Source organism: Lethenteron reissneri, chromosome 33 (genome assembly GCF_015708825.2).
Source record: "Lethenteron reissneri isolate LAM-NWPU_2019-01 chromosome 33, ASM1570882v1, whole genome shotgun sequence".
NCBI lineage: Eukaryota > Metazoa > Chordata > Hyperoartia > Petromyzontiformes > Petromyzontidae > Lethenteron > Lethenteron reissneri.
The window spans coordinates 2913363-2935275 of NC_083811.1; the positions used below are offsets into that span (position 1 = coordinate 2913363).

Consider the following 21913-nt stretch of genomic DNA (forward strand, 5'->3'; position numbering starts at 1 on the left):
CAGTAGGGGCAGGTCAGAAAGTTACAACAACAAACAAAATATTTCAGATTATTTCAGTTTGATTTGTCTAGGGCTGACCTCCAGAAAATATTTCCCGCAGGGTCATGTTAGTTGGAGGTTGGTGGAGTGGGGGGCGCACCAAATAGCCCAGAAAATTATTATTTACAAATGAAGCCCTGGTGTGCACACTTAACCCTGACTAGGTTGGCGAAACGCAGAGAAGGGCACACTGCCAAATATGGGCGTCACACCGTCTAACGAGTGAGTGTTGTATTAATTGCGGAGGTCACACCGTGTCACGAGTGAGTGTTGTATTAATTGCGGGTGTCACACCGTCTCACGAGTGAGTGTTGTATTAATTGTGGAGGTCACACCGTCTCACGAGTGAGTGTTGTATTCATTGCGGAGGTCATACCGTCTCACGAGTGAGTGTTGTATTAATTGCGGAGGTCACACCGTGTCACAAGTGAGTGTTGTATTAATTGCGGGTGTCACACCGTCTCACGAGTGAGTGTTGTATTCATTGCGGAGGTCATACCGTCTCACGAGTGAGTGTTGTATTAATTGCGGAGGTCACACCGTGTCACAAGTGAGTGTTGTATTCATTGCGGAGGTCACACCGTGTCACAAGTGAGTGTTGTATTAATTGCGGGTGTCACACCGTCTCACGAGTGAGTGTTGTATTCATTGCGGAGGTCTCACCGTCTCGCGAGTGAGTGTTGTATTAATTGCGGAGGTCACACCGTGTCACGAGTGAGTGTTGTATTAATTACGGGGGTCACACCGTGTCACGAGTGAGTGTTGTATTAATTGCGGGGGTCACACCGTGTCACGAGTGAGTGTTGTTTTAATTGCGGAGGTCACACCGTGTCACGAGTGAGTGTTGTATTAATTACGGGGGTCACACCGTGTCACGAGTGAGTGTTGTATTAATTGCGGAGGTCACACCGTGTCACGAGTGAGTGTTGTATTAATTGCGGAGGTCACACCGTGTCACGAGTGAGTGTTGTATTAATTGCGGGGGTCACACCATCTCACGAGTGAGTGTTGTATTAATTGCGGGGGTCACACCGTGTCACGAGTGAGTGTTGTATTAATTGCGGAGGTCACACCGTGTCACGAGTGAGTGTTGTATTAATTGCGGAGGTCACACCGTGTCACGAGTGAGTGTTGTATTAATTGCGGGGGTCACACCATCTCACGAGTGAGTGTTGTATTAATTGCGGGGGTCACACCGTCTCACGAGTGAGTGTTGTATTAATTGCGGAGGTCACACCATGTCACGAGTGAGTGTTGTATTAATTGCGGAGGTCACACCGTGTCACGAGTGAGTGTTGTATTAATTGCGGAGGTCACACCGTGTCACGAGTGAGTGTTGTATTAATTGCGGGGGTCACACCGTCTCACGAGTGAGTGTTGTATTAATTGCGGAGGTCACACCGTGTCACGAGTGAGTGTTGTATTAATTGCGGAGGTCACACCGTGTCACGAGTGAGTGTTGTATTAATTGCGGAGGTCACACCGTGTCACGAGTGAGTGTTGTATTAATTGCGGGGGTCACACCGTCTCACGAGTGAGTGTTGTATTAATTGCGGAGGTCACACCGTGTCACGAGTGAGTGTTGTATTAATTGCGGGCGTCACACCGTCTCACGAGTGAGTGTTGTATTAATTGCGGAGGTCACACCATGTCACGAGTGAGTGTTGTATTAATTGCGGAGGTCACACCGTGTCACGAGTGAGTGTTGTATTAATTGCGGAGGTCACACCGTGTCACGAGTGAGTGTTGTATTAATTGCGGGGGTCACACCGTCTCACGAGTGAGTGTTGTATTAATTGCGGAGGTCACACCGTGTCACGAGTGAGTGTTGTATTAATTACGGGGGTCACACCGTGTCACGAGTGAGTGTTGTATTAATTGCGGGGGTCACACCGTGTCACGAGTGAGTGTTGTTTTAATTGCGGAGGTCACACCGTGTCACGAGTGAGTGTTGTATTAATTGCGGAGGTCACACCGTGTCACGAGTGAGTGTTGTATTAATTACGGGGGTCACACCGTGTCACGAGTGAGTGTTGTATTAATTGCGGAGGTCACACCGTGTCACGAGTGAGTGTTGTATTAATTGCGGAGGTCACACCGTGTCACGAGTGAGTGTTGTATTAATTGCGGGGGTCACACCATCTCACGAGTGAGTGTTGTATTAATTGCGGGGGTCACACCGTGTCACGAGTGAGTGTTGTATTAATTGCGGAGGTCACACCGTGTCACGAGTGAGTGTTGTATTAATTGCGGAGGTCACACCGTGTCACGAGTGAGTGTTGTATTAATTGCGGGGGTCACACCATCTCACGAGTGAGTGTTGTATTAATTGCGGGGGTCACACCGTCTCACGAGTGAGTGTTGTATTAATTGCGGAGGTCACACCATGTCACGAGTGAGTGTTGTATTAATTGCGGAGGTCACACCGTGTCACGAGTGAGTGTTGTATTAATTGCGGAGGTCACACCGTGTCACGAGTGAGTGTTGTATTAATTGCGGGGGTCACACCGTCTCACGAGTGAGTGTTGTATTAATTGCGGAGGTCACACCGTGTCACGAGTGAGTGTTGTATTAATTGCGGAGGTCACACCGTGTCACGAGTGAGTGTTGTATTAATTGCGGAGGTCACACCGTGTCACGAGTGAGTGTTGTATTAATTGCGGGGGTCACACCGTCTCACGAGTGAGTGTTGTATTAATTGCGGAGGTCACACCGTGTCACGAGTGAGTGTTGTATTAATTGCGGAGGTCACACCGTGTCACGAGTGAGTGTTGTATTAATTGCGGAGGTCACACCGTGTCACGAGTGAGTGTTGTATTAATTGCGGGGGTCACACCATCTCACGAGTGAGTGTTGTATTAATTACGGGGGTCACACCATCTCACGAGTGAGTGTTGTATTAATTGCGGAGGTCACACCGTGTCACGAGTGAGTGTTGTATTAATTGTGGAGGTCACACCGTGTCACGAGTGAGTGTTGTATTAATTGCGGAGGTCACACCGTGTCACGAGTGAGTGTTGTATTAATTGCGGAGGTCACACCGTGTCACGAGTGAGTGTTGTATTAATTGCGGAGGTCACACCGTGTCACGAGTGAGTGTTGTATTAATTGCGGGGGTCACACCGTCTCACGAGTGAGTGTTGTATTAATTGCGGAGGTCACACCGTGTCACGAGTGAGTGTTGTATTAATTGCGGGCGTCACACCGTCTCACGAGTGAGTGTTGTATTAATTGCGGAGGTCACACCATGTCACGAGTGAGTGTTGTATTAATTGCGGAGGTCACACCGTGTCACGAGTGAGTGTTGTATTAATTGCGGAGGTCACACCGTGTCACGAGTGAGTGTTGTATTAATTGCGGGGGTCACACCGTCTCACGAGTGAGTGTTGTATTAATTGCGGAGGTCACACCGTGTCACGAGTGAGTGTTGTATTAATTACGGGGGTCACACCGTGTCACGAGTGAGTGTTGTATTAATTGCGGGGGTCACACCGTGTCACGAGTGAGTGTTGTTTTAATTGCGGAGGTCACACCGTGTCACGAGTGAGTGTTGTATTAATTGCGGAGGTCACACCGTGTCACGAGTGAGTGTTGTATTAATTACGGGGGTCACACCGTGTCACGAGTGAGTGTTGTATTAATTGCGGAGGTCACACCGTGTCACGAGTGAGTGTTGTATTAATTGCGGAGGTCACACCGTGTCACGAGTGAGTGTTGTATTAATTGCGGGGGTCACACCATCTCACGAGTGAGTGTTGTATTAATTGCGGGGGTCACACCGTGTCACGAGTGAGTGTTGTATTAATTGCGGAGGTCACACCGTGTCACGAGTGAGTGTTGTATTAATTGCGGAGGTCACACCGTGTCACGAGTGAGTGTTGTATTAATTGCGGGGGTCACACCATCTCACGAGTGAGTGTTGTATTAATTGCGGGGGTCACACCGTCTCACGAGTGAGTGTTGTATTAATTGCGGAGGTCACACCATGTCACGAGTGAGTGTTGTATTAATTGCGGAGGTCACACCGTGTCACGAGTGAGTGTTGTATTAATTGCGGAGGTCACACCGTGTCACGAGTGAGTGTTGTATTAATTGCGGGGGTCACACCGTCTCACGAGTGAGTGTTGTATTAATTGCGGAGGTCACACCGTGTCACGAGTGAGTGTTGTATTAATTGCGGAGGTCACACCGTGTCACGAGTGAGTGTTGTATTAATTGCGGAGGTCACACCGTGTCACGAGTGAGTGTTGTATTAATTGCGGGGGTCACACCGTCTCACGAGTGAGTGTTGTATTAATTGCGGGGGTCACACCGTGTCACGAGTGAGTGTTGTATTAATTGCGGAGGTCACACCGTGTCACGAGTGAGTGTTGTATTAATTGCGGAGGTCACACCGTGTCACGAGTGAGTGTTGTATTAATTGCGGGGGTCACACCATCTCACGAGTGAGTGTTGTATTAATTACGGGGGTCACACCATCTCACGAGTGAGTGTTGTATTAATTGCGGAGGTCACACCGTGTCACGAGTGAGTGTTGTATTAATTGTGGAGGTCACACCGTGTCACGAGTGAGTGTTGTATTAATTGCGGAGGTCACACCGTGTCACGAGTGAGTGTTGTATTAATTGCGGAGGTCACACCGTGTCACGAGTGAGTGTTGTATTAATTGCGGGGGTCACACCATCTCACGAGTGAGTGTTGTATTAATTGCGTGTACGTACAGCATGTGGGCAAAATCTTGCTTCAGTGCTCCTCCAGCCAGGGTCAAGCCAGGCCCCACGGCTGTCTCTGCTGTAGGTGCTGCGCGTTTAAAGGTGCATTTGCTTGCGTTTTGGCCTTCCACTGCCAATATAAGTGTAGTCTATTCTTTTTTTGCAGAGCGTGCACTCCGTTTTGTTGGTGGCGCTGTCAGCCCAACAGCTGGAGGGCAAGGACTTCAACCAAAAAAAAAGTGCCATGGCCGAGGGAAATTACAAATCTGATTTGTAATGGCGTACGTCGGAGCAATAAGTGTCTGCGTCATCTCACCATATCATGCGTGTTTTGGCCCTGTCGTCTTAACATCAATCCAAGCGACTCAGTCACCCGGCCTCATGTGCGGTCAATTCTATTTAGTTATTTATTTCCTACTACCAGCCTAAGAGACTTTGTTGGGGTTTTTTTTTTGTCCGGTGGAGGTGGTAGGTTGGCTCAGGGGGTTTATATCAAAGCACTGAACCAGCACTTTTTATTTACTTGGGTTTATCACCGTTTGTTCACTTGGGTCACCTGAGATAATAACAGATTCTCTCCTGTGTAGTGAGTCTCTCAACGACCACACACCGAATATATATTACAACCCTTCTGTAATTTCACGAAAATTTGTCAATCCCATTTCCAAAGAAATAAAATGGCAGCATTCTGTAGGGATCCATTGTACAATAGATCCCTACAGAATACTGGGTGAAGGTTTGTGACATCCCCTCATGGTCATTCCTCGCAGTGATCTGTGGCTTCAGCTGGCACGATGGGGCTTACAAAATGTCACATTGATTTTCAAGAGATGCTAATGTGGTCCTACATGGTATCAACTGTGCAACAACTATACAGGGTCTGGCGGAAGGAAGTAAGTGATGGCGAAGTGTGGGTGACATCAAGGGCACTGGCCACAATACCCTTGACCTTGACATAAAATGAGTGATTACAAGCAAAACATTTAACGTGGTTGGTCAAAAAATATAAAAAAAAATCCAACATTTTTTTCCAAGCCATTATTTTATTGAACATACAAATACACAGCACATTCCCATCGCATAACCAGAGAAAGATGGAAACAAACACAAGAACGTACATTCAAAGAAAATTGTGTGGTCTGTGCAAATGTTGGATTAACACGGAGATGGCGAGTGCATGAGTGAGGAGTGTCCGGGTGGTAAGGGGAGCAGGTCCATTGTGAATGGTACAATAAAATGTAGCAAGTTGATCAAATAACAATATCCTAAGGATTATTTAATACAACAGTATATATAGTGTTTTGGCATTAAGACACTGTGTGAAAACGTGTCTGTGCATAATGTGGGAACTCACCGAATCCCCCCCCCCCTCCCCGTCTTTGCGCGATTGAATAATTCACACGATTGTCACATCGCAAAAAAATATCGAGGAATGAGATACCACGTCGTGGCACTTGCGCGCGATAGGTCTCAGCGGCCGTAACGCCGCGTTAATAATCACAGGCAGAGATCAACGGAGGCAAAGCTTCTACAGCACCCAGGTCATGTTTGGAACAGGCCCCATTGATTTGGTTTTCCATGCGCGCTCGTATTCTTTACGAGACATTTAGATTCTGACAACGTCAAGCCCCCCCAATGTACGTTTGTCCCTTGTGCTGCACAGGTTGTTCGCGAGCGGTTCGACGTGTGAATATGGGCCGTGTGGGGGTGGCTTCTGCCGTGGCGTTTACCTTTGCACCTGTTTCCTCTTCTCGTTTCAGAAGCGAATCCTGAAAAGTTTAACAGCAGGTTTCGAAATAAAATGTTCTACGCTGGTGTGAGTATTTCAATGTTTTCAATTGCAAAATTCTCTGAAATTGATCTACTGAGAGATTATACTACGATTTTGTATGATGGCTACGCTATGTGAACAAAATATTGTCAGTCTCCCAAAACGCTGGTCTAATGTTTTCTAGAAAGTTTTTATTTTGTATAATTGAAGTCCTGTCATAAATTACAACCATTTATCAAGCCACGACTGCATCAAGGTCTCCCCATGTCGCGTCGGTCAACGGGCTTGCTTGACCATACCTCACCACGCTGGTCAGTGTGGGCTAGTGAAGGTGGCTTCCAGGACCGGTTGCAATATTACTCACCACTGATGTTAGCCATGGCTGGGAATTGAACGCAAACTGAGGTTGCTGGATTCATGGCTCTGTAAGCAAACTGCTGCACGAACGTTCCAACCCTGTGTTTATTTTATGAATCTTCATTTGTTTTCATCCCGTAATGAGTTCATCACAGATCTTCATTGTTACCAACAAAAAATTAGGAGGAAACAGACACTTCTCATGATGCAGATTCTGCAATGTTCATACCTCATAGGATTTCAAAAGAAAAGTAACTTTTTTGCTCCAAATAAGAACATCGATAATGACTGTGTAAAATCTTCAGGAGACATTTTACTACTGTACAGTGTATATCTTGACAATTTTCTTGGTAATAGTAAACAGATGTCGTTTTAGTCGTGTCCAGTTGAGCAGAAAATACAATCAAGGGTACATTTTCATGAGGCGGCGATTTGGTTTTAGAAGCAAAGGCAGGGCAGAATTAAAAGCAATTATTGTTCCTGTCCACTTGATCTTGCAACAAAGGTTGCATTTGTGACCCTTGAGGTCTTCCGTCCGTGGTGATTTTATGGCTGGGTAGGTTTTGTGTCCAAATGTATTTAATTTTACATTATTTATCCTCGAACATTTACAGTGCTTCGATGGAATTTCGCTCCCCAGCGGTGAGCGTGTTATTCGTGCCGTCGTCTTATTTTTTGTTGTTTGTTCCCGGGGTTTCCAGGCTGCCTTCTCTGACTTTCTGCAGAGGAGTTCAAAGGACCTGGCGAAGCACGTCAAGGTCGTGGTAAGGCTGCACAAAAGCCGCTTATCGGTGCAGACTGTCGTGCGGATGCCACGCTTCGCTGGTGGACATCATTTTTTTTATTTAGTCACTCGTTTGATTTCTTTGTTGTAGATTTTTTTTTCCGTATTTCTACGCTTCCCACCCACCGTCACACACTGCCACTTCCCTTCCTTTTAGCCAAATCCTCCGCCAGAACTCACGGAGGAGATTCGGAGCCACGATTGTTACAATGTGCTTCCCCACGATAACGGGAGGGTTTCACGGGCCTCTGCAGCGAGGAAGTTCAAAGGTCATTCATATTAAAACAATAAAGGGGAAAAACATGTATTGTATGCTCTAAGTAAAATGTGGTGTTGTTTTATAATGGCATCCATTAAGTTATTTCATATAAAATGTGGACAGTATGCATATATGCTTCGCAAGTATTCTCTTCAAACAGAGGGCTATTCTGTTCTGTGAGCTCTCAACTAGTTTTAAATGTCGTCAGTTGGTAGTATCCACAAGGCCAGGGTTTTCAAACGCCAGCATTTGTGAGCCGCCGTGGAGAGCCTTGCCGTGTTTACCAATCTTATCCTTTCATATGAAAATTATCTCGGTAATTGGGTGAAAGCGGCTGCATGGTGTAGATATTTTATTCACTTGGAATATGCATTGCAATCATCGCCCTCTACTACGAAAACCTGCCAGTACTCCGATGTAGAAAGGGTCATGAGACCCGGTGAGGCTTTCCTGGGTAAACAAGCGTAATAAATATAAAAAGTGAGTCACGAGGACTGGCTTTTGGTGGAAACCCTGTGCTCAGCTTGCGCAGCGTGTGAGCAAGGGAGGCCACATCAGTGGATGCAGATATTCATAGCAGCGGGAATTCTAGTCCGAGCGGCGCCAAGATGGGAGGGCCTGCACTTGATAAACAAACATTCACTGTCAAGCAATTGTGTTGAATGTTAAGTAATACCTGGGGACCCACCGAATTAACTTGCATCCATAGACTGCGCAGTACCCACAGACATGCATAGGACCCGTAAACTTTCACCCGACTCCACAGGTATGCATCGGACCCATAGGCTTGTGCACATGAGCCAGCAGTAACTGAATGACAGGGGAACTCTAGGGGGAGGGGGTTCTAAGGTGGGAGGTGCGTTTCCACTGTGCACTCTAATTGTAGTCCTGTCTGAAATGCTCGCATGATGCAGGGCCGAGGCACTTTGTCTCAACACGAACACTTGAGGGGACATTGTTTTGTCTCATCCATGCCAGCTCCCTTAGCCGTGCATCAGCGGGGTGTGTTGCTGGGTTACGGTGTACCCATTGACTTGATACAATAAAAAACAATCTATTTGTAACATCTGATAAAAAGGAATGAACTCAGGAAGATGCACAGCAGATACTTAAAAGCCGTTGCCAAGGCTACAACCGATTGCAATTTTATGAAAAATGCTTTATTTTACTAGTTATTTTTTACGTTACTAAATGTTTGGCAATAACCAATTAATATAATCGTTTTAGTCACACGAGTCATTGCGAGCCACTGCTAATACCCAGCATGCAGTTGCTTTTGCAATGTTTTGCTCATTTTGTTTCGCTGTGTTTAACTAAAGAGGAGTAGCTGTATCGCCCAGGTTCATAATTCGATAGTAAGAAAAGAGACAACAGAATTGGACTACGTTGGGAATTTGTGGAATGAAAAGTTGTTGAATTAGCAATGCTTGTTAAATGTGTTGTTGTCGTAAAGACCGTGCATTGAATGAACCGGCGGTGGCGCTTGCAGCAAATAAAAACAAATATGACCTTAAACAGTAACCGTCTTAACGGAAATTAAAAAATATATATATAAACAAAGCTGTAAATATATGACAACTGGAAAAAAACAAGACATTACACTCGTAGGGTGCTGAAAATAATATTTTCCTAAGATTGTATTCTCGTCAAATGTGTGGAATAATAACGCGATGTTCGAATTTCACTTCATAAAAGAAAATAAACGTTTTGTCGGCAGCGCCATTTCCGCACGGTGCAGGATTTGAATGCAGTTTTTTTATTAACTGCTTGGAGAGTAATCTCGCCCTGTTGTACATTGCAGTGTGACGGAATGGATTTGACGCCAAAAATCCAGGAACTCAAGTTTCAGTGCATCGTTTTTCTCAACATTCCGAGGTCAGTTGCGTGAGGCAAGATCGTCGCTTGATCTCAACAGTGCCGTGCAAACGAAACGGGCCCAGCGCGATCTCTAAGTGTGAAACGATGCTTTGTTCGATCGGGCAAAGTCGAATGTTACACTTGTTGAATCGTGCCTGTGAATATACATTATTTAGGATCTGTACAAATGCAGTGGTTGTGTTACTTTTTGGCTGATGGAGCAAACATAGTGGTGCAAATGATAATCCCAAAATAAAAACCTGTAACAATACCCCTATGGAGGCTGTAAAAGTGGAATGAAAAATTAATTGTGACAATTTATCTAATCACTTTATGTGCCACGTATTATTTACATCTAGCGGTCTCCCAGGGCTTTATCAGAACAGCAGCTGTACCTCTTCTTGGTTCTTTCGGTAAAGTCATGTAGAAGGGAAGTAATAAAATAATAAAAATAAAACATCATAAAATAATTCTCACGACGTTTCAGACGCTGTCTACCCGACAGACCTGGTCTTCACCTGAGGACGGCTGCTTGCGTTGTGGCCGAAACGTCGTGAGAATTATTTTATTATGTTTTATTTTTATTATTTTATTACTTCCCTTCTACGTGACTTTACCAAAAGAACCAAGAAGATGAATCCCTGCAGTCATGAAAGCTTTACATCGAAATTTAGCAGCTGTACCGTTAGAAAACAGCATAGGGTGACCGCCATTCAGTCCGATTGACGCGACCGTCTCTCACAATCGTTGAGTTGGAGTAACAGCTGATTGGCCTCAAAGGCCAATCCTGGGCTGGTGTGAAATGCTGCGAACCACCTGGAGTTTATGGGAGCAATAGCAATGCTATTGGCAAATTGCAAAAATCGTGGGTGACCTCCCTTACCAGCTCGGTGACAAGTCCACTCTCTCATGATCCATCGCTTGCCGGGTAGTGACAGCCGACCTCTCCGGGGAGCCAAACTTGTGCGGTTGTAAAATGTTGTGGCTGCCCCTTCTGTTGGCAACAGGCTATCATTAGTTCGTGCCCTCGGGGGGGGGTGGGCAGGGGCGGGGTGGGGAGCGGGACTCTCTCAGTGAAAATCAGAAGTCATGCAATGGGGGGGGCGGGGGCTTAACAAGCCGAACCGGCACATGGCAGCCGCGTGCTAGAAGCTCTGTGTGTTCCTCAGACAAACCCCCGAGGAGGAGGAGGCAATGGTGCTGGACATCCTCCCAAAGTTGCTGTTCGTTTGACAATGCTTTAGAATGATGTTGCGTGTGTTTTTTCTCTCTGTTTGCCACGACGGTGTGTCGCGCGCACTCCTTTCCTGCCCGCATCCGCACAGTCTTTGGTAACCGGGAACGTTTCTGTGGTTGCGCACATCCCCACGCATCCCCCCAGGATTTTTGTTACGTCCGCCTCCTTGTTGACGATGTTATTGAAAGCTTAATTTATTAATTTAATCAATTGCCTTTACTATTATTAGGATGCGGGAGATGGTAGTGGTTGGTTTTCCACATTAATTGGGTTTAATTATTCATACAATCATAATTCACCGTGGAATACACTTCATCACACGGTTGTTTTTCTACTCGTCGTGTTAATATATAATGATCTTGATTGTGCGTGGCACACATCGATTTTATAGTGGGCTAATTGGCAGATGAATTTCGGTTTATTTCACATTGACCAACTGGAGTCGTGCATTGTTTGTGTGAACGTCACTCTTTGGAGCCGATAAAACATTCCTGAGTTGTATGTTTAAAAAAGTATTTTGTGAATGCACCCACTGCGTCTGTACAGAGTACAAATCCAAATTGTACCGTGCAGCAGTTTAGTACAAAATTATAAAATTAGGGGAGTGGCATGTTGGGTAATTGTTCAGTGTTGTGGTGTACAAAATTCATTATCGTAAAATTACTTTGAGCAAAATTAACAACTTAATAATTCTAACGATTCCAAACTTTTCGCATCGTGATCATAAATTGTATTATATTGTTATTGCACGCTGCAGGTAGATAAGGGGAAACATAAGACATTAGATGTGAGAACTCTGGTAATCGGTGCACGAAATTCGAATCTTGGGATGCTTGTAGTGCCCCGGCACAATTAATGTTCCGAAATTGGCTATGAAATTTGGATGCATGAGCGGTTTTAATTTGACACGGGAGAAATACGAGGTCTGCTTCTACCGAGAGAGCATCCAGCGCTGCTCATAAGAGGTGAAGCCGGGGCCTCCCGTTGGGCTACTCGGTAATCAGCTGGTAGCCAACATTCAAACTGCCCCCCTTAAAAAGCCATAATGGATCTGTAATCACCGTGGGGTTATGAGGTGGCTGATGCAGCCTTGCATTTAATGGCGGGACCTACAAGGCCGACAGCCACAAGGCTGAGGTCAAAAGCCACTAGGCCAAGGAAGAGGTCAAGGCCGGGAGCCTTTAGGTATAGGCCTTTGTCAAGGCCGGTGCCTCTTAAGCGATGTCCTCTGACCGAGACATTGTCCTTGAGCCGGCGCCAAGGCCTAGCAACAGGCCTTGGACTGGTTCAGTCCTAGGCTTTGGACCAGTCCTAGGCTTAGGACTGGCCTTGAGGACACCAGACTTGGCCGATATATCTGCGGTTCCTAGCCGAGCGTAAATTATACCATTTGCAATTTTGACTTTGCAAAAATTAGGCCACGATATCCTTGATTGGTGTCCACTGTTGAAATGCACCCCTAGGGACCGGGTAAGCTGCTTTACGGGCTGTTGGTGCAGTCGATATGAAATAAATGAAGACCGCACATTATAAAGGATTAGAGATTTAATTTTTTTTTTCTCCACCGCCTGTTGCCTTGAGGAGCCGATCAACTTTTACAAGTCACTGGGCACCAGTTCGGCCGTGCCAACTTTCGAGAAAATGATCGTCGATAATGAGTTTGGCAGAGTAAGCGATGGTGTGAGGGAAGTCGTAAAAATGACACGGTCCCCCCCGCCGCCCCTGCAGAAGTGAAGCTAAATTATGCAAAATAGGAATTGGGATTGTTCATTATGCGTGTATTAACTGCCACGAGTAATTGCATTAAATTTAAATCAGGAAAATGGGGGCAGCAATCTCGTTTGGCTTTCTCCCTTGTCAAGGGTTAAAGAAAGCTGCGTTTTATTTGCACAGAAAATGCTTGAAAAACCTGCGGCCGCCCGTGTGACTTTGTGTTGGTTATTTATTACCTAGAGATCTGTACAATAATCACGTAATTTGTGCTAATGAATACTCCGAATTAAGGACACACTGTGCTTAACCTATGTCCACTAATGGATGATTAGGACTGCAGAGATATTCCGAAGGGCCAGATGCCTGCAAATTCTTGGCGCTGAATGGAGAATGTAGAAATGTACTGGTTCAGGGAGAGGAACACATACTCACAGCATTTCTCATTCTTAACACTGCTTTATGGGAACCACTGTGGCAAGATGTTAACTACCTCGCCTGGTATGCAGGAGATCGTGGGTCCGATCTCTTCTATGATGCCTGCTGTATATTTGGAGTTTGCGTGTCTCTCTCCCTGTGGTTGCGTGGATTTTTCTCCGGGTCCTCCGGTTTTCCCCTCCGCATTTCGACACGTGCGTTTAGAGTATTTGTCTGCTATAAATTTCCACATGATAAGCCACTTCGTTGAGCTATCATTTGTGGCCACGTTGCTTCTGAAAAGTGGGTCTTACCTAGTAAAATAAAAAATATAGCCTTGTAACAAACATCGTTGGCTGACGTTTTGGGCAATGGCCCTTTTTCAGAACAAAGATATTATAATTAGAGATTGCACTTTACACTGGTGCACCAGGAGGACTGTAAAATTTGAAAGAAGTTGACATTGTGTGGTTTTGAATTGTCATAAGCAGTTTTTTTTATCGATAGACATCGCGTAGCGAACAAACCATTTGAATTTGTCATTTCTTAAAATGTTTCTCGTGTTCGCAAGGTAACGCAGTACAAGGTGCAGTGTCCAATTATCAATTATCAAGTCACTCATCAAAATGTCAGCTTATTGTTCTATATATATAATGTGTGTATGTACACAACTGCCAATACAGTCTCTGAATGTATTGTGTCATTATTGACTCACTTCTATATAAAATGTACACCTCTATGGGGCCTGTGTGTGTGTGCGCGATGAAGTGATACAATTGGCTCGTGCGCGCAAAACTCTGATCCATTGTTGCATCGCAAGATTTTGAGAGATGGCGACGGCCTCGGTAGGCCTACATTTTGCAGTGGATAAATCATGTCTGATGATGATATCTGTTGATTCAATACCATCATCGTCGACCACGATCTACAATCGTGGAACAACCGCACTGAGATTTAACAAAGAAGCCACCAACACGTATCGTTAATGGCGTCGGTAGAAGGGGGATGTGCTTTAACCATATGTCGAATCAGTCATCGATTAATTTTGCCTCTTTACAACATCATGACACGGTCATTATACACGTTACCTCTTAAGGAGCGCACAGCGTAATTGACGAAGGCATTGAGTTGTTTTGTTCCTCGACCCTTGCGCACCGCCACCAGCGCCGCGCAATTTGCCTCGCGAAGTTTTTGGACGCGGGAGCCCCCCGCGATCAACGCGCGCCACTCTCGAACGTCTCAGCCGTGGCCAACCAAAGGATGACCGCCCCCCCCCCTCCCCCCGCCACCTTGTGTGGACGACAGGTATTGTGCTGGCACAATGCCCTGGGGAACGCCCGGCGAGCACCACGACTTTGAACCGCAGAGGCACGACGATGGTTACATCGAGGTGATCGGCTTCACCATGACCTCCCTGGTACGACACCGCCGCCGCCACCGCCGCCATCACCGCCGCCACCACCGCGCACCTCTCCTTGTTTGAGCTCATTGCCTGACCCGTGCGGTCGTCTATGAAAATAACAACTTCGACTTTTTAATGAAGCGCCATTCTTATTGATGTATCTTCCTGTGACGCCACCGCGTGACTCATTGCTCGGCAGTATATGAAGCAGGAAAGATGGCCTTCCCTAATTTGTACGAACCGCCACTTCGTTGAGCTCTCATTTGTGGCCAAGTCGCTTCTAAAAAATAGCTTCGTAGCTCCGCAGGCCTTACCTGGTAAAATAAAAAAAATCGTTTAGTTTTAAAACTGCTGCGTTCGGTGGCTGGGCAAAAAGCGGTCAGTTCGCTTACCGCTGCACCGGTTGGCATCAACTTGGCAGCTTAATTTTCTCAGCTGCAAGGTGATGCAGCGGGACATTATCACCCAGGCTTGCCACCTACTTTAGAGAGGGCTTCAGACAACAGCCGCCGTTCACAGGTGCAGTTACGCGTCCCGTCTGCGGCCAGAATCTCAAAGTTAAAGATTGCCCTCAACTAAGTTGTGAAGAATATATCCGCGTCTCCATTGCAATGTGAATAATTTGGGTGTGAATATAGTCCATTAAAGTCGTTTTATTCACATAGTAATTCTGTGGGGGAGAGGTGGGGGAGCAGTAACACTGTGGTTAGCACACTACCTTCTGAACCTGCCTCACCTGAGTTCGATCCCCGGCCACGGCTAACATCAGAAGCGAGGGATATCTGAAACGGTCCCAGCCTGGCCCCCCACTGCCCCCCCCGCCATTCACCAACCTGCCCTGACCAACGTGGGTTGAAGTATGGTCCAACAACCCCTCTGACCAACATTGCATGGTGAAGCATAGCAGTGGCTTCACAGTAGGCTGTCACTTATTCATATGAATAATCCCACACGTGCACGTTGTGTTATTTCAAGCTTTTTGCTATTGACGCTGAGCTGCGCCCCCGTGCAGCCGCGGTCGAAGCCGTCCTCCGGCCGCTTTTTTGTTTTGTTTTCCGGTTCTCAAATTTATCGACAGCGATGGCAATCCAAAAACCCTTAGGGGCGCTCACAGGTAGAAACAAATGTTAATTTGTACCGGTGTCGGTGGTCGTCTCATTGTCATCTGGCCGAGTAATGACGAGGGGACGAACAATTCAACTGCCGCAGTACTTCCGCGGATCGACAAGTTGTCAATGCATTTTAGGGGTGCGATTCGATAAAAAGAAGCAAAGTAGTCCCTCAAGTGGCTGCGGTGGGTGACAATGCACCCATCGCATGCAACATGCACACATTGTAAAACAGAATTTCCCAAGCACAGTTTTGGTGCTTTTATTATCTGGAGACGAAGAATCAATTTAAATCGATGAATCCCTGCATCCCTCCACCCCTATTTACATGCCCACGCGATCGTTTTCAAGGCGACATCCGATAGCCGAGTGCGGTGCTTCACAGCCGTATGTTTTCATCATGGTGGGCAGGCGGGTGGGGGATCTCCCATCTGTGAGCCTGACAATGACGAATCCCTCTTTTTAACGCTTCTATTTTTCCCTTCGGTGCGGACAAACGATAGCCCCTTTCACCTCCAACAACCTCCCCCCGGCTTTACCGCACACCCTGCAGGCGGCGCTGCAGGTCGGAGGTCACGGCGAGAGGCTCCACCAGTGCAAGGAGGTGACGCTGACCACCTACAAGAGCATCCCCATGCAGGTGGATGGGGAGCCCTGCAGGCTTGCGCCATCCATCATCCACATCGCGCTGCGTAACAAGGCCAACATGGTGCAGAAGGCCAAGCGGCGCCCCTCCATGCCGCTCCTCAACGAGTGAGTGGCGCGGCCTCGGCCCGCCTCGCTTCGGCGCTGTCGCCCCGCCCGACGCGCAAATTATCTCGGGGATGGATTTTTCAGGTCATCGATTAGCGCGGTTCACATACGTACGGTGGGGAAGAAGTTCAACGTGCGTACGTTGAGGTCATCGTGACCCACCGCCCACCGTCAGCCCTTTCCTGATTACAATGGCAGTACCCGTTTGGTATAAGCTCGAGCGATGATGCCCCCTACTTGCGCTGCACGGGGACAGCTGCCACTGTAGAGGGTCCCCTAGGCTAAAAAAGCTGCGCTCTGAGACATTTCTCTCCGTCACGGACGCAGAACAGGCATTATTAAGCATGATTTACAAAGGTTTTGTATTTTTAAGGAAATTAATCCAGTTTATATTTTTATTGTGTGCTTCATCAAGTCTGTTCATTCACCGTCGGAAATTAAAAAGGGCTGTCTTCCGAGGGATCGAGGCCGCAAAGCGCGTCCCTGTAAAGGGTTAAATAAAGGCACTGGCACTGAGCGGCGATGTTCCAAATTTTTTTGATTAACAAACCTGACAACAGCGGTGAACCCCCCGGTGAAGGTTCTAATGCAATTTGGTAATTTAACTGCCACGATAAAAAAAAATAACCGTACGTAACCCAAGGCACGTGTACATTTGTGGCAGCGTGATTAATCACCCGTGATTTTGTGTGGCATGTTTTTGAACCCGTGACATTAGGCAAAATAATCAGGAACATTTTCCAGGGAACCGAAGCTTACCGGCAGACGTTTCGGCAAAGCGATCCAGCAACTACGTCGCATAAATTGGAGCACTCATTGTGCTTTGAAGCTTAATTTCTCATGTTAACGCTGACATTTTATATTGCTTTATAACAAGGCCCTTTAATTAGGCTCGTTGTTGTCCTGCCGCGTGCTCATTGGATGAATTAATCACGAGAAATTTTCAATACATCGCCAAGTACAGACAGATTTCTCGCACTGCTGCTCTGGCAGTCCCAAGTCAATTTAAGTTTTTGTTGTCTTTTTGGAACGGTTGACTTCCATTGGAGTATGCGAATTATTTATTCCCATAACTATCCTTTGTGGCGCTGGGAGCGGCCACAATCGGTGTTGGGAAGATGCCGACTGTATGCCCAAACGTAATCCGAGAGATTATTTCTGTAATTGCCGTATTCACATGTGGAGCTTCCCGTTAAATATCACGCTCGCTACACTGCTGGATTGTACGATGGTAAGCACAGCTGGCGTTAGAACAAGTTAAAGCTAAAGCTTACATGCAAAAATGTCTATGTATTGGCATGGAGAGGGGATTGAGAATTGTGCTGTGTGTCTGTGAGAGTGTGTATGCGGGGAGTTGTGGCACAGTGGTTGGCGCACTGCGCTACCAACCCAGCATTTGACCTGGGTTCTATATCCAGCCATGGCTAATATCAGTGGCAAGTGGTATCTGAACCTATCCTCGGCCTCCCCTAAGTTGACTCGGCTTAAAATTAGTACTTGGTGCAATGTGTAAACATTATCACGGGAAGACAAAGACACCTCGGCATGGGCATGCGGGCTTTAATAGATGCTAACAGCAGTAGTATGCATGCCTTGTTGTGTTTGTCGACGTTTATACGTGTGCGACTCGAACAAAGAGGGAAGAAACTTACGGGTTTAGAATAGGATAAACAACTTGCAGGTTCAGAGTCAGCACAAGCGTTGTAGAGGTTGCCAGGAAAAGGAGGTTGTGATGGTGGGGCCACGTGCACTACCCTGGGGGAGGGCAGCTCACGGAGACGGGCATCAGAGCGGCAGCCAGAGGGCAGCGATCAAGGAGGTGAGCTGAAGGCAACTGGTGGCCACGATGAGACTATAAGAGCTGCTCCTTGAAGGTCGGTCGGGTGTTTGACTTTGCGACAACCTGCGGGACCTCGGGAGAAGCGCGAAAGCGACGGCGCGGTGTTGTGGCATCAACGTGCGCGTCGATCCTGCGCGCGCGATTAAATCCTCGTCCATTTTTCATCGTATTCATTTTCTTTTTTTCTTTTGTCCGCAGCCAGCAGTCGCTCCCGGAGCAGCTGCGCATCCGAGTGAGCCGCGTGAGCATGCACAACTACGAGGCGCTGTACTACGACAAGGAGAAGCTGCGGGAAGCCTGTGAGTCCCCCACGGTGTCACAGTTCATGGCCTGGCACGCAAGCGCTCCCATGGTGTTAAGCTTCGTGTCTCCAACTCTATACCCACTCTATCTCTCTGGCCCTCTGTAGGTTTATATGTGTACGCGGCAGAGCCATCGTCTGAAACGTCGCCTATTGTATATTTTTTTCCTTTGAAGGCCACGCACGGCGTTGTTGACGAACGTGTGTTGAGGTTTTTTGTTGTCATTTGTGCATTGTGCGCCGCTGCCAACGCATTATTGCCATATCGTTTGTTCACTGCGTATCGCTGTATTTCAAATGTGGTGAAATAACAAGGTTTCAACAAGTGTATATTGCGGTTTAGGAACACACGTTCAGTGCAATGAAAGAGAGAATACTCGACTCTGGAAGCGAGTTGCACCCCCACGTTCATGATAACGCTTCGATTCGCAATTGGAAGACGTTGTCGTGAGCTTTTATATAATTGCTCCTCTTGTAAGCTTATGCAAATTACACTTGAAAACATTGGTTTCCAGAGTTAAGTGGCTGCGAGAAGTCCGTTTGTGAGCGGACGAAAAAGCAGCACTTGTTTGTGTCTTTTTTTCTTCTTAGTTTTTTTACGGCATCTCTTTGCCATCTATCGTAAGTTTGCCTCTCACCTTTAACTCGGTGGCTTTACATGGCAGACGCAGGTGCGCTGAGGACCGGTCCTCCTTCGCTTGACGATTTCCAAGTACGCCTTTGCGGGTTATTAGCGATTTTCCAAACATGGGTTTTGTCGGAACAGTGGGTGAAAGTGCAGAGATTGTGGATGATGGGGGCGAGCTTTTGAAGGCTGATTAAAAACAAAGAAAAACATGCGGACAAGCCAAGCGCATGATTAATTGCTGAATTTATGATCTGAATTTATGGTCTGTAACAAAAACAAAAAAAACCCCGACCTGCAATGAAGACGTCAAGAAGCTTTGGAAACTGAGGAAGACATTAAGTCGCGCATCGTTAAAAATTTGCACTCGCCTGCCCGCGGAAAGCCCTTGGTGCTTTGCTGCACCCATTGGAAACGCTTCATCGTTTGAGTTGACTTATGCCCTCCACTAGAACCATCTGGTGATGTTTAAGCGTGTAAGATTGTATATAATGTACACACAGTCCTCATGCGGATGCTTCCACGGTGGTGTAATAGTTGGCACACTGGACTTGCAGTTCAGAGGGTTGCCGGTTCGATTCCACCTTCTTGCGCGTCAGTCGAAACAAATAAAATGTGTTTCTTAAATCCTCTCACCACTGTCGGTCGATGCGGTGGGGTAAAATGTAGGTACTCCCTCGTCTTCCGAGACGTTTCTCTGGCTTGGAAGAGTAGGCCGAATATCCTCGAGAGAGGGGGGGGGAGACCCCTTTGCCAGCAGTGGCATTGAGCGAGCGCTTGCAGGGTTGCACCCTTGCCTCCCTCGTACGTTCCCAGGTGCAGCGTTTGGAACAGTTTATTCAATAAATCCGTGGCATGTCAAATCAATGCAATATTAGTTGCTTTAATTGTTAGCGAGTGGGAAATGGTGGAATCCAATGCATCGGATCTTTTTATTGATGGATTACACGCGCAAGTGCCGCAAATTACTCCCATCTCATCGTTATATTTCACAACGGGGGTAGGGGGGGAAATGATTGGGGTTCTGGAGACAAATTCGGTGTGTGCAATTTATTTTTATTTTTTTAATTGCATCCCATTGGAATTCATTAAGTGTTAGAATCTTGTCCATGGGAATTTCAGGTCTATGGAGAATGCACGGACAAAAGCAGTTTTTTTTGTTTGCGCCAGCTGCTATTGTATGCAGACAATTATAATGTGGATTCTTTTTTTTTTACACTTTTAGCAATGGAGCGCAACCCACAAATTGCATTTCTTTTACAGCTCAGACTGCTCGCCGGGGTGCGCGACCTCCCGTAGCTTAGTCCCCGTCGTCTCGTTATTACGAGTCTTGTTGGACAGAATGTAAGCCAGCGAACGGCTTTGCATTCGGGAGAGGCTCGCGGAGAAAATTGCGAGAGCGTTGTGTACATTACGGGCGCTTGATCACAGGAAAAGTAGAACATTGCCTTCACACGGACTTAACCTGCCTTAGACAAAGGGGGCTTATTTGCAGACGTTCGCGCAAGGCGTAATCTGATGAAATATTTTACACGGTCGCTGGCTGCCATGAAAACCACGGCGAGCGTGAAGATTCTTTTTTTAACACGTTTAAGGAGGAGTTGGCCGGGCGGCTCAGGGCTCCAAGCGCTGAGCCGGCGCCGCTGAGGTCCTGGGTTCGAATTCAGGCAACCGCCTTTAATTAATTAAACATAGCTGGAAACTGGCCAAATTAAGTGCAGAACCGCATTAACTGTGATGGTATATTTCTTGCCATTGGTGACCGGCCTGGGGCCATCAACTCACTGGTTTGATTGTCACTCGACGAGCTTGACGAACATATGCGGGGCAGGGTGGGACCAGAGGTCACCGCAAGGCATCTCGAAGGTAGCTCCCCGATACCCACTTTTCGTGGGCCGTTCTCGCGCACGAAAAGGTTTGCAGCGCCAGATGAGAGATCCGAATGGCTTCCTTGGCTCGCGACTACACAGTCGTTGTTGCGGCTCGTTCTTCGGATGACATGAAATGAGGGGTGCCGCGGGTGGCGTCTCATTCGAATTAAATCCGTCGCCCGAGCGGGTTGCAGCTGTCTCTATCTCAAAAGAGCAAAGCGGCGTGATTTAGATCGGCACATTCTGACCATCGTCACGCGCCAATGATTGATGGCCACGGTGAGAGCGGCTTCCTGTTGACGTGGAGCACGATGAGCGGGTCGAACGACGCTACATTTTTGAGCGACGGTAAAAGTTTTGTGCCGACGTCACCAGTAATGTGTGACCTCTGTCATTTGCACGTTTTTGTGTGTGTTAAATACGTTTTATTAGCGCCAGCTATAAAACCCTTGCACAACAAACGCCAGACTTTTCCTGCCATTTCAATGAAGTGGAAAGTGTGAATCTGCGGTGCTTGCAGTAGCGGTGGTCTGGGAAGCCGAGTTACATTAATGGATCTCAGTGATTGATAGATGGAGCACGGCAAGATATATCTTTGATTATAATGTTTAGTGTGCTGCCAACTTGTGCGCAGAATAAAAATAGTGATGATTAACTATGAATGAGCTTGCAGCTTCTGGGCAAAAAACAAACAAACAATTGGATGCTTTTTAAAATTATCTAAGATTTGGGAGAGTGAATTATTTATAACGCTTATTAATTGGCAGCTGCTGCTATTTTCATTGACCGAACCACACAGGCCATTAACTCACGGGTAGAAATTCTGACATGTTGCCGAATTATTTGACTGACTTACTTTCCATACTAAT

At 46.8% G+C, this 21913-nt stretch overlaps 1 protein-coding gene across 11 annotated transcripts in view; it reads left to right on the top strand.

The window, feature by feature from the left end:
• The window catches only part of LOC133350176 (diacylglycerol kinase zeta-like), a 284717-nt gene that overhangs the window by 197090 nt on the left and 65714 nt on the right, over window positions 1-21913 (top strand). For all 11 annotated transcript variants that reach the window (XM_061564248.1, XM_061564249.1, XM_061564247.1 and 8 more), the window contains 6 exons: window positions 6512-6567; window positions 7581-7643; window positions 9724-9797; window positions 14449-14560; window positions 16208-16407; window positions 18446-18546. In XM_061564248.1, coding sequence (XP_061420232.1) covers window positions 6512-6567; window positions 7581-7643; window positions 9724-9797; window positions 14449-14560; window positions 16208-16407; window positions 18446-18546 — 606 coding nt within the window. The remainder of the gene's footprint in view (window positions 1-6511; window positions 6568-7580; window positions 7644-9723; window positions 9798-14448; window positions 14561-16207; window positions 16408-18445; window positions 18547-21913) is intronic.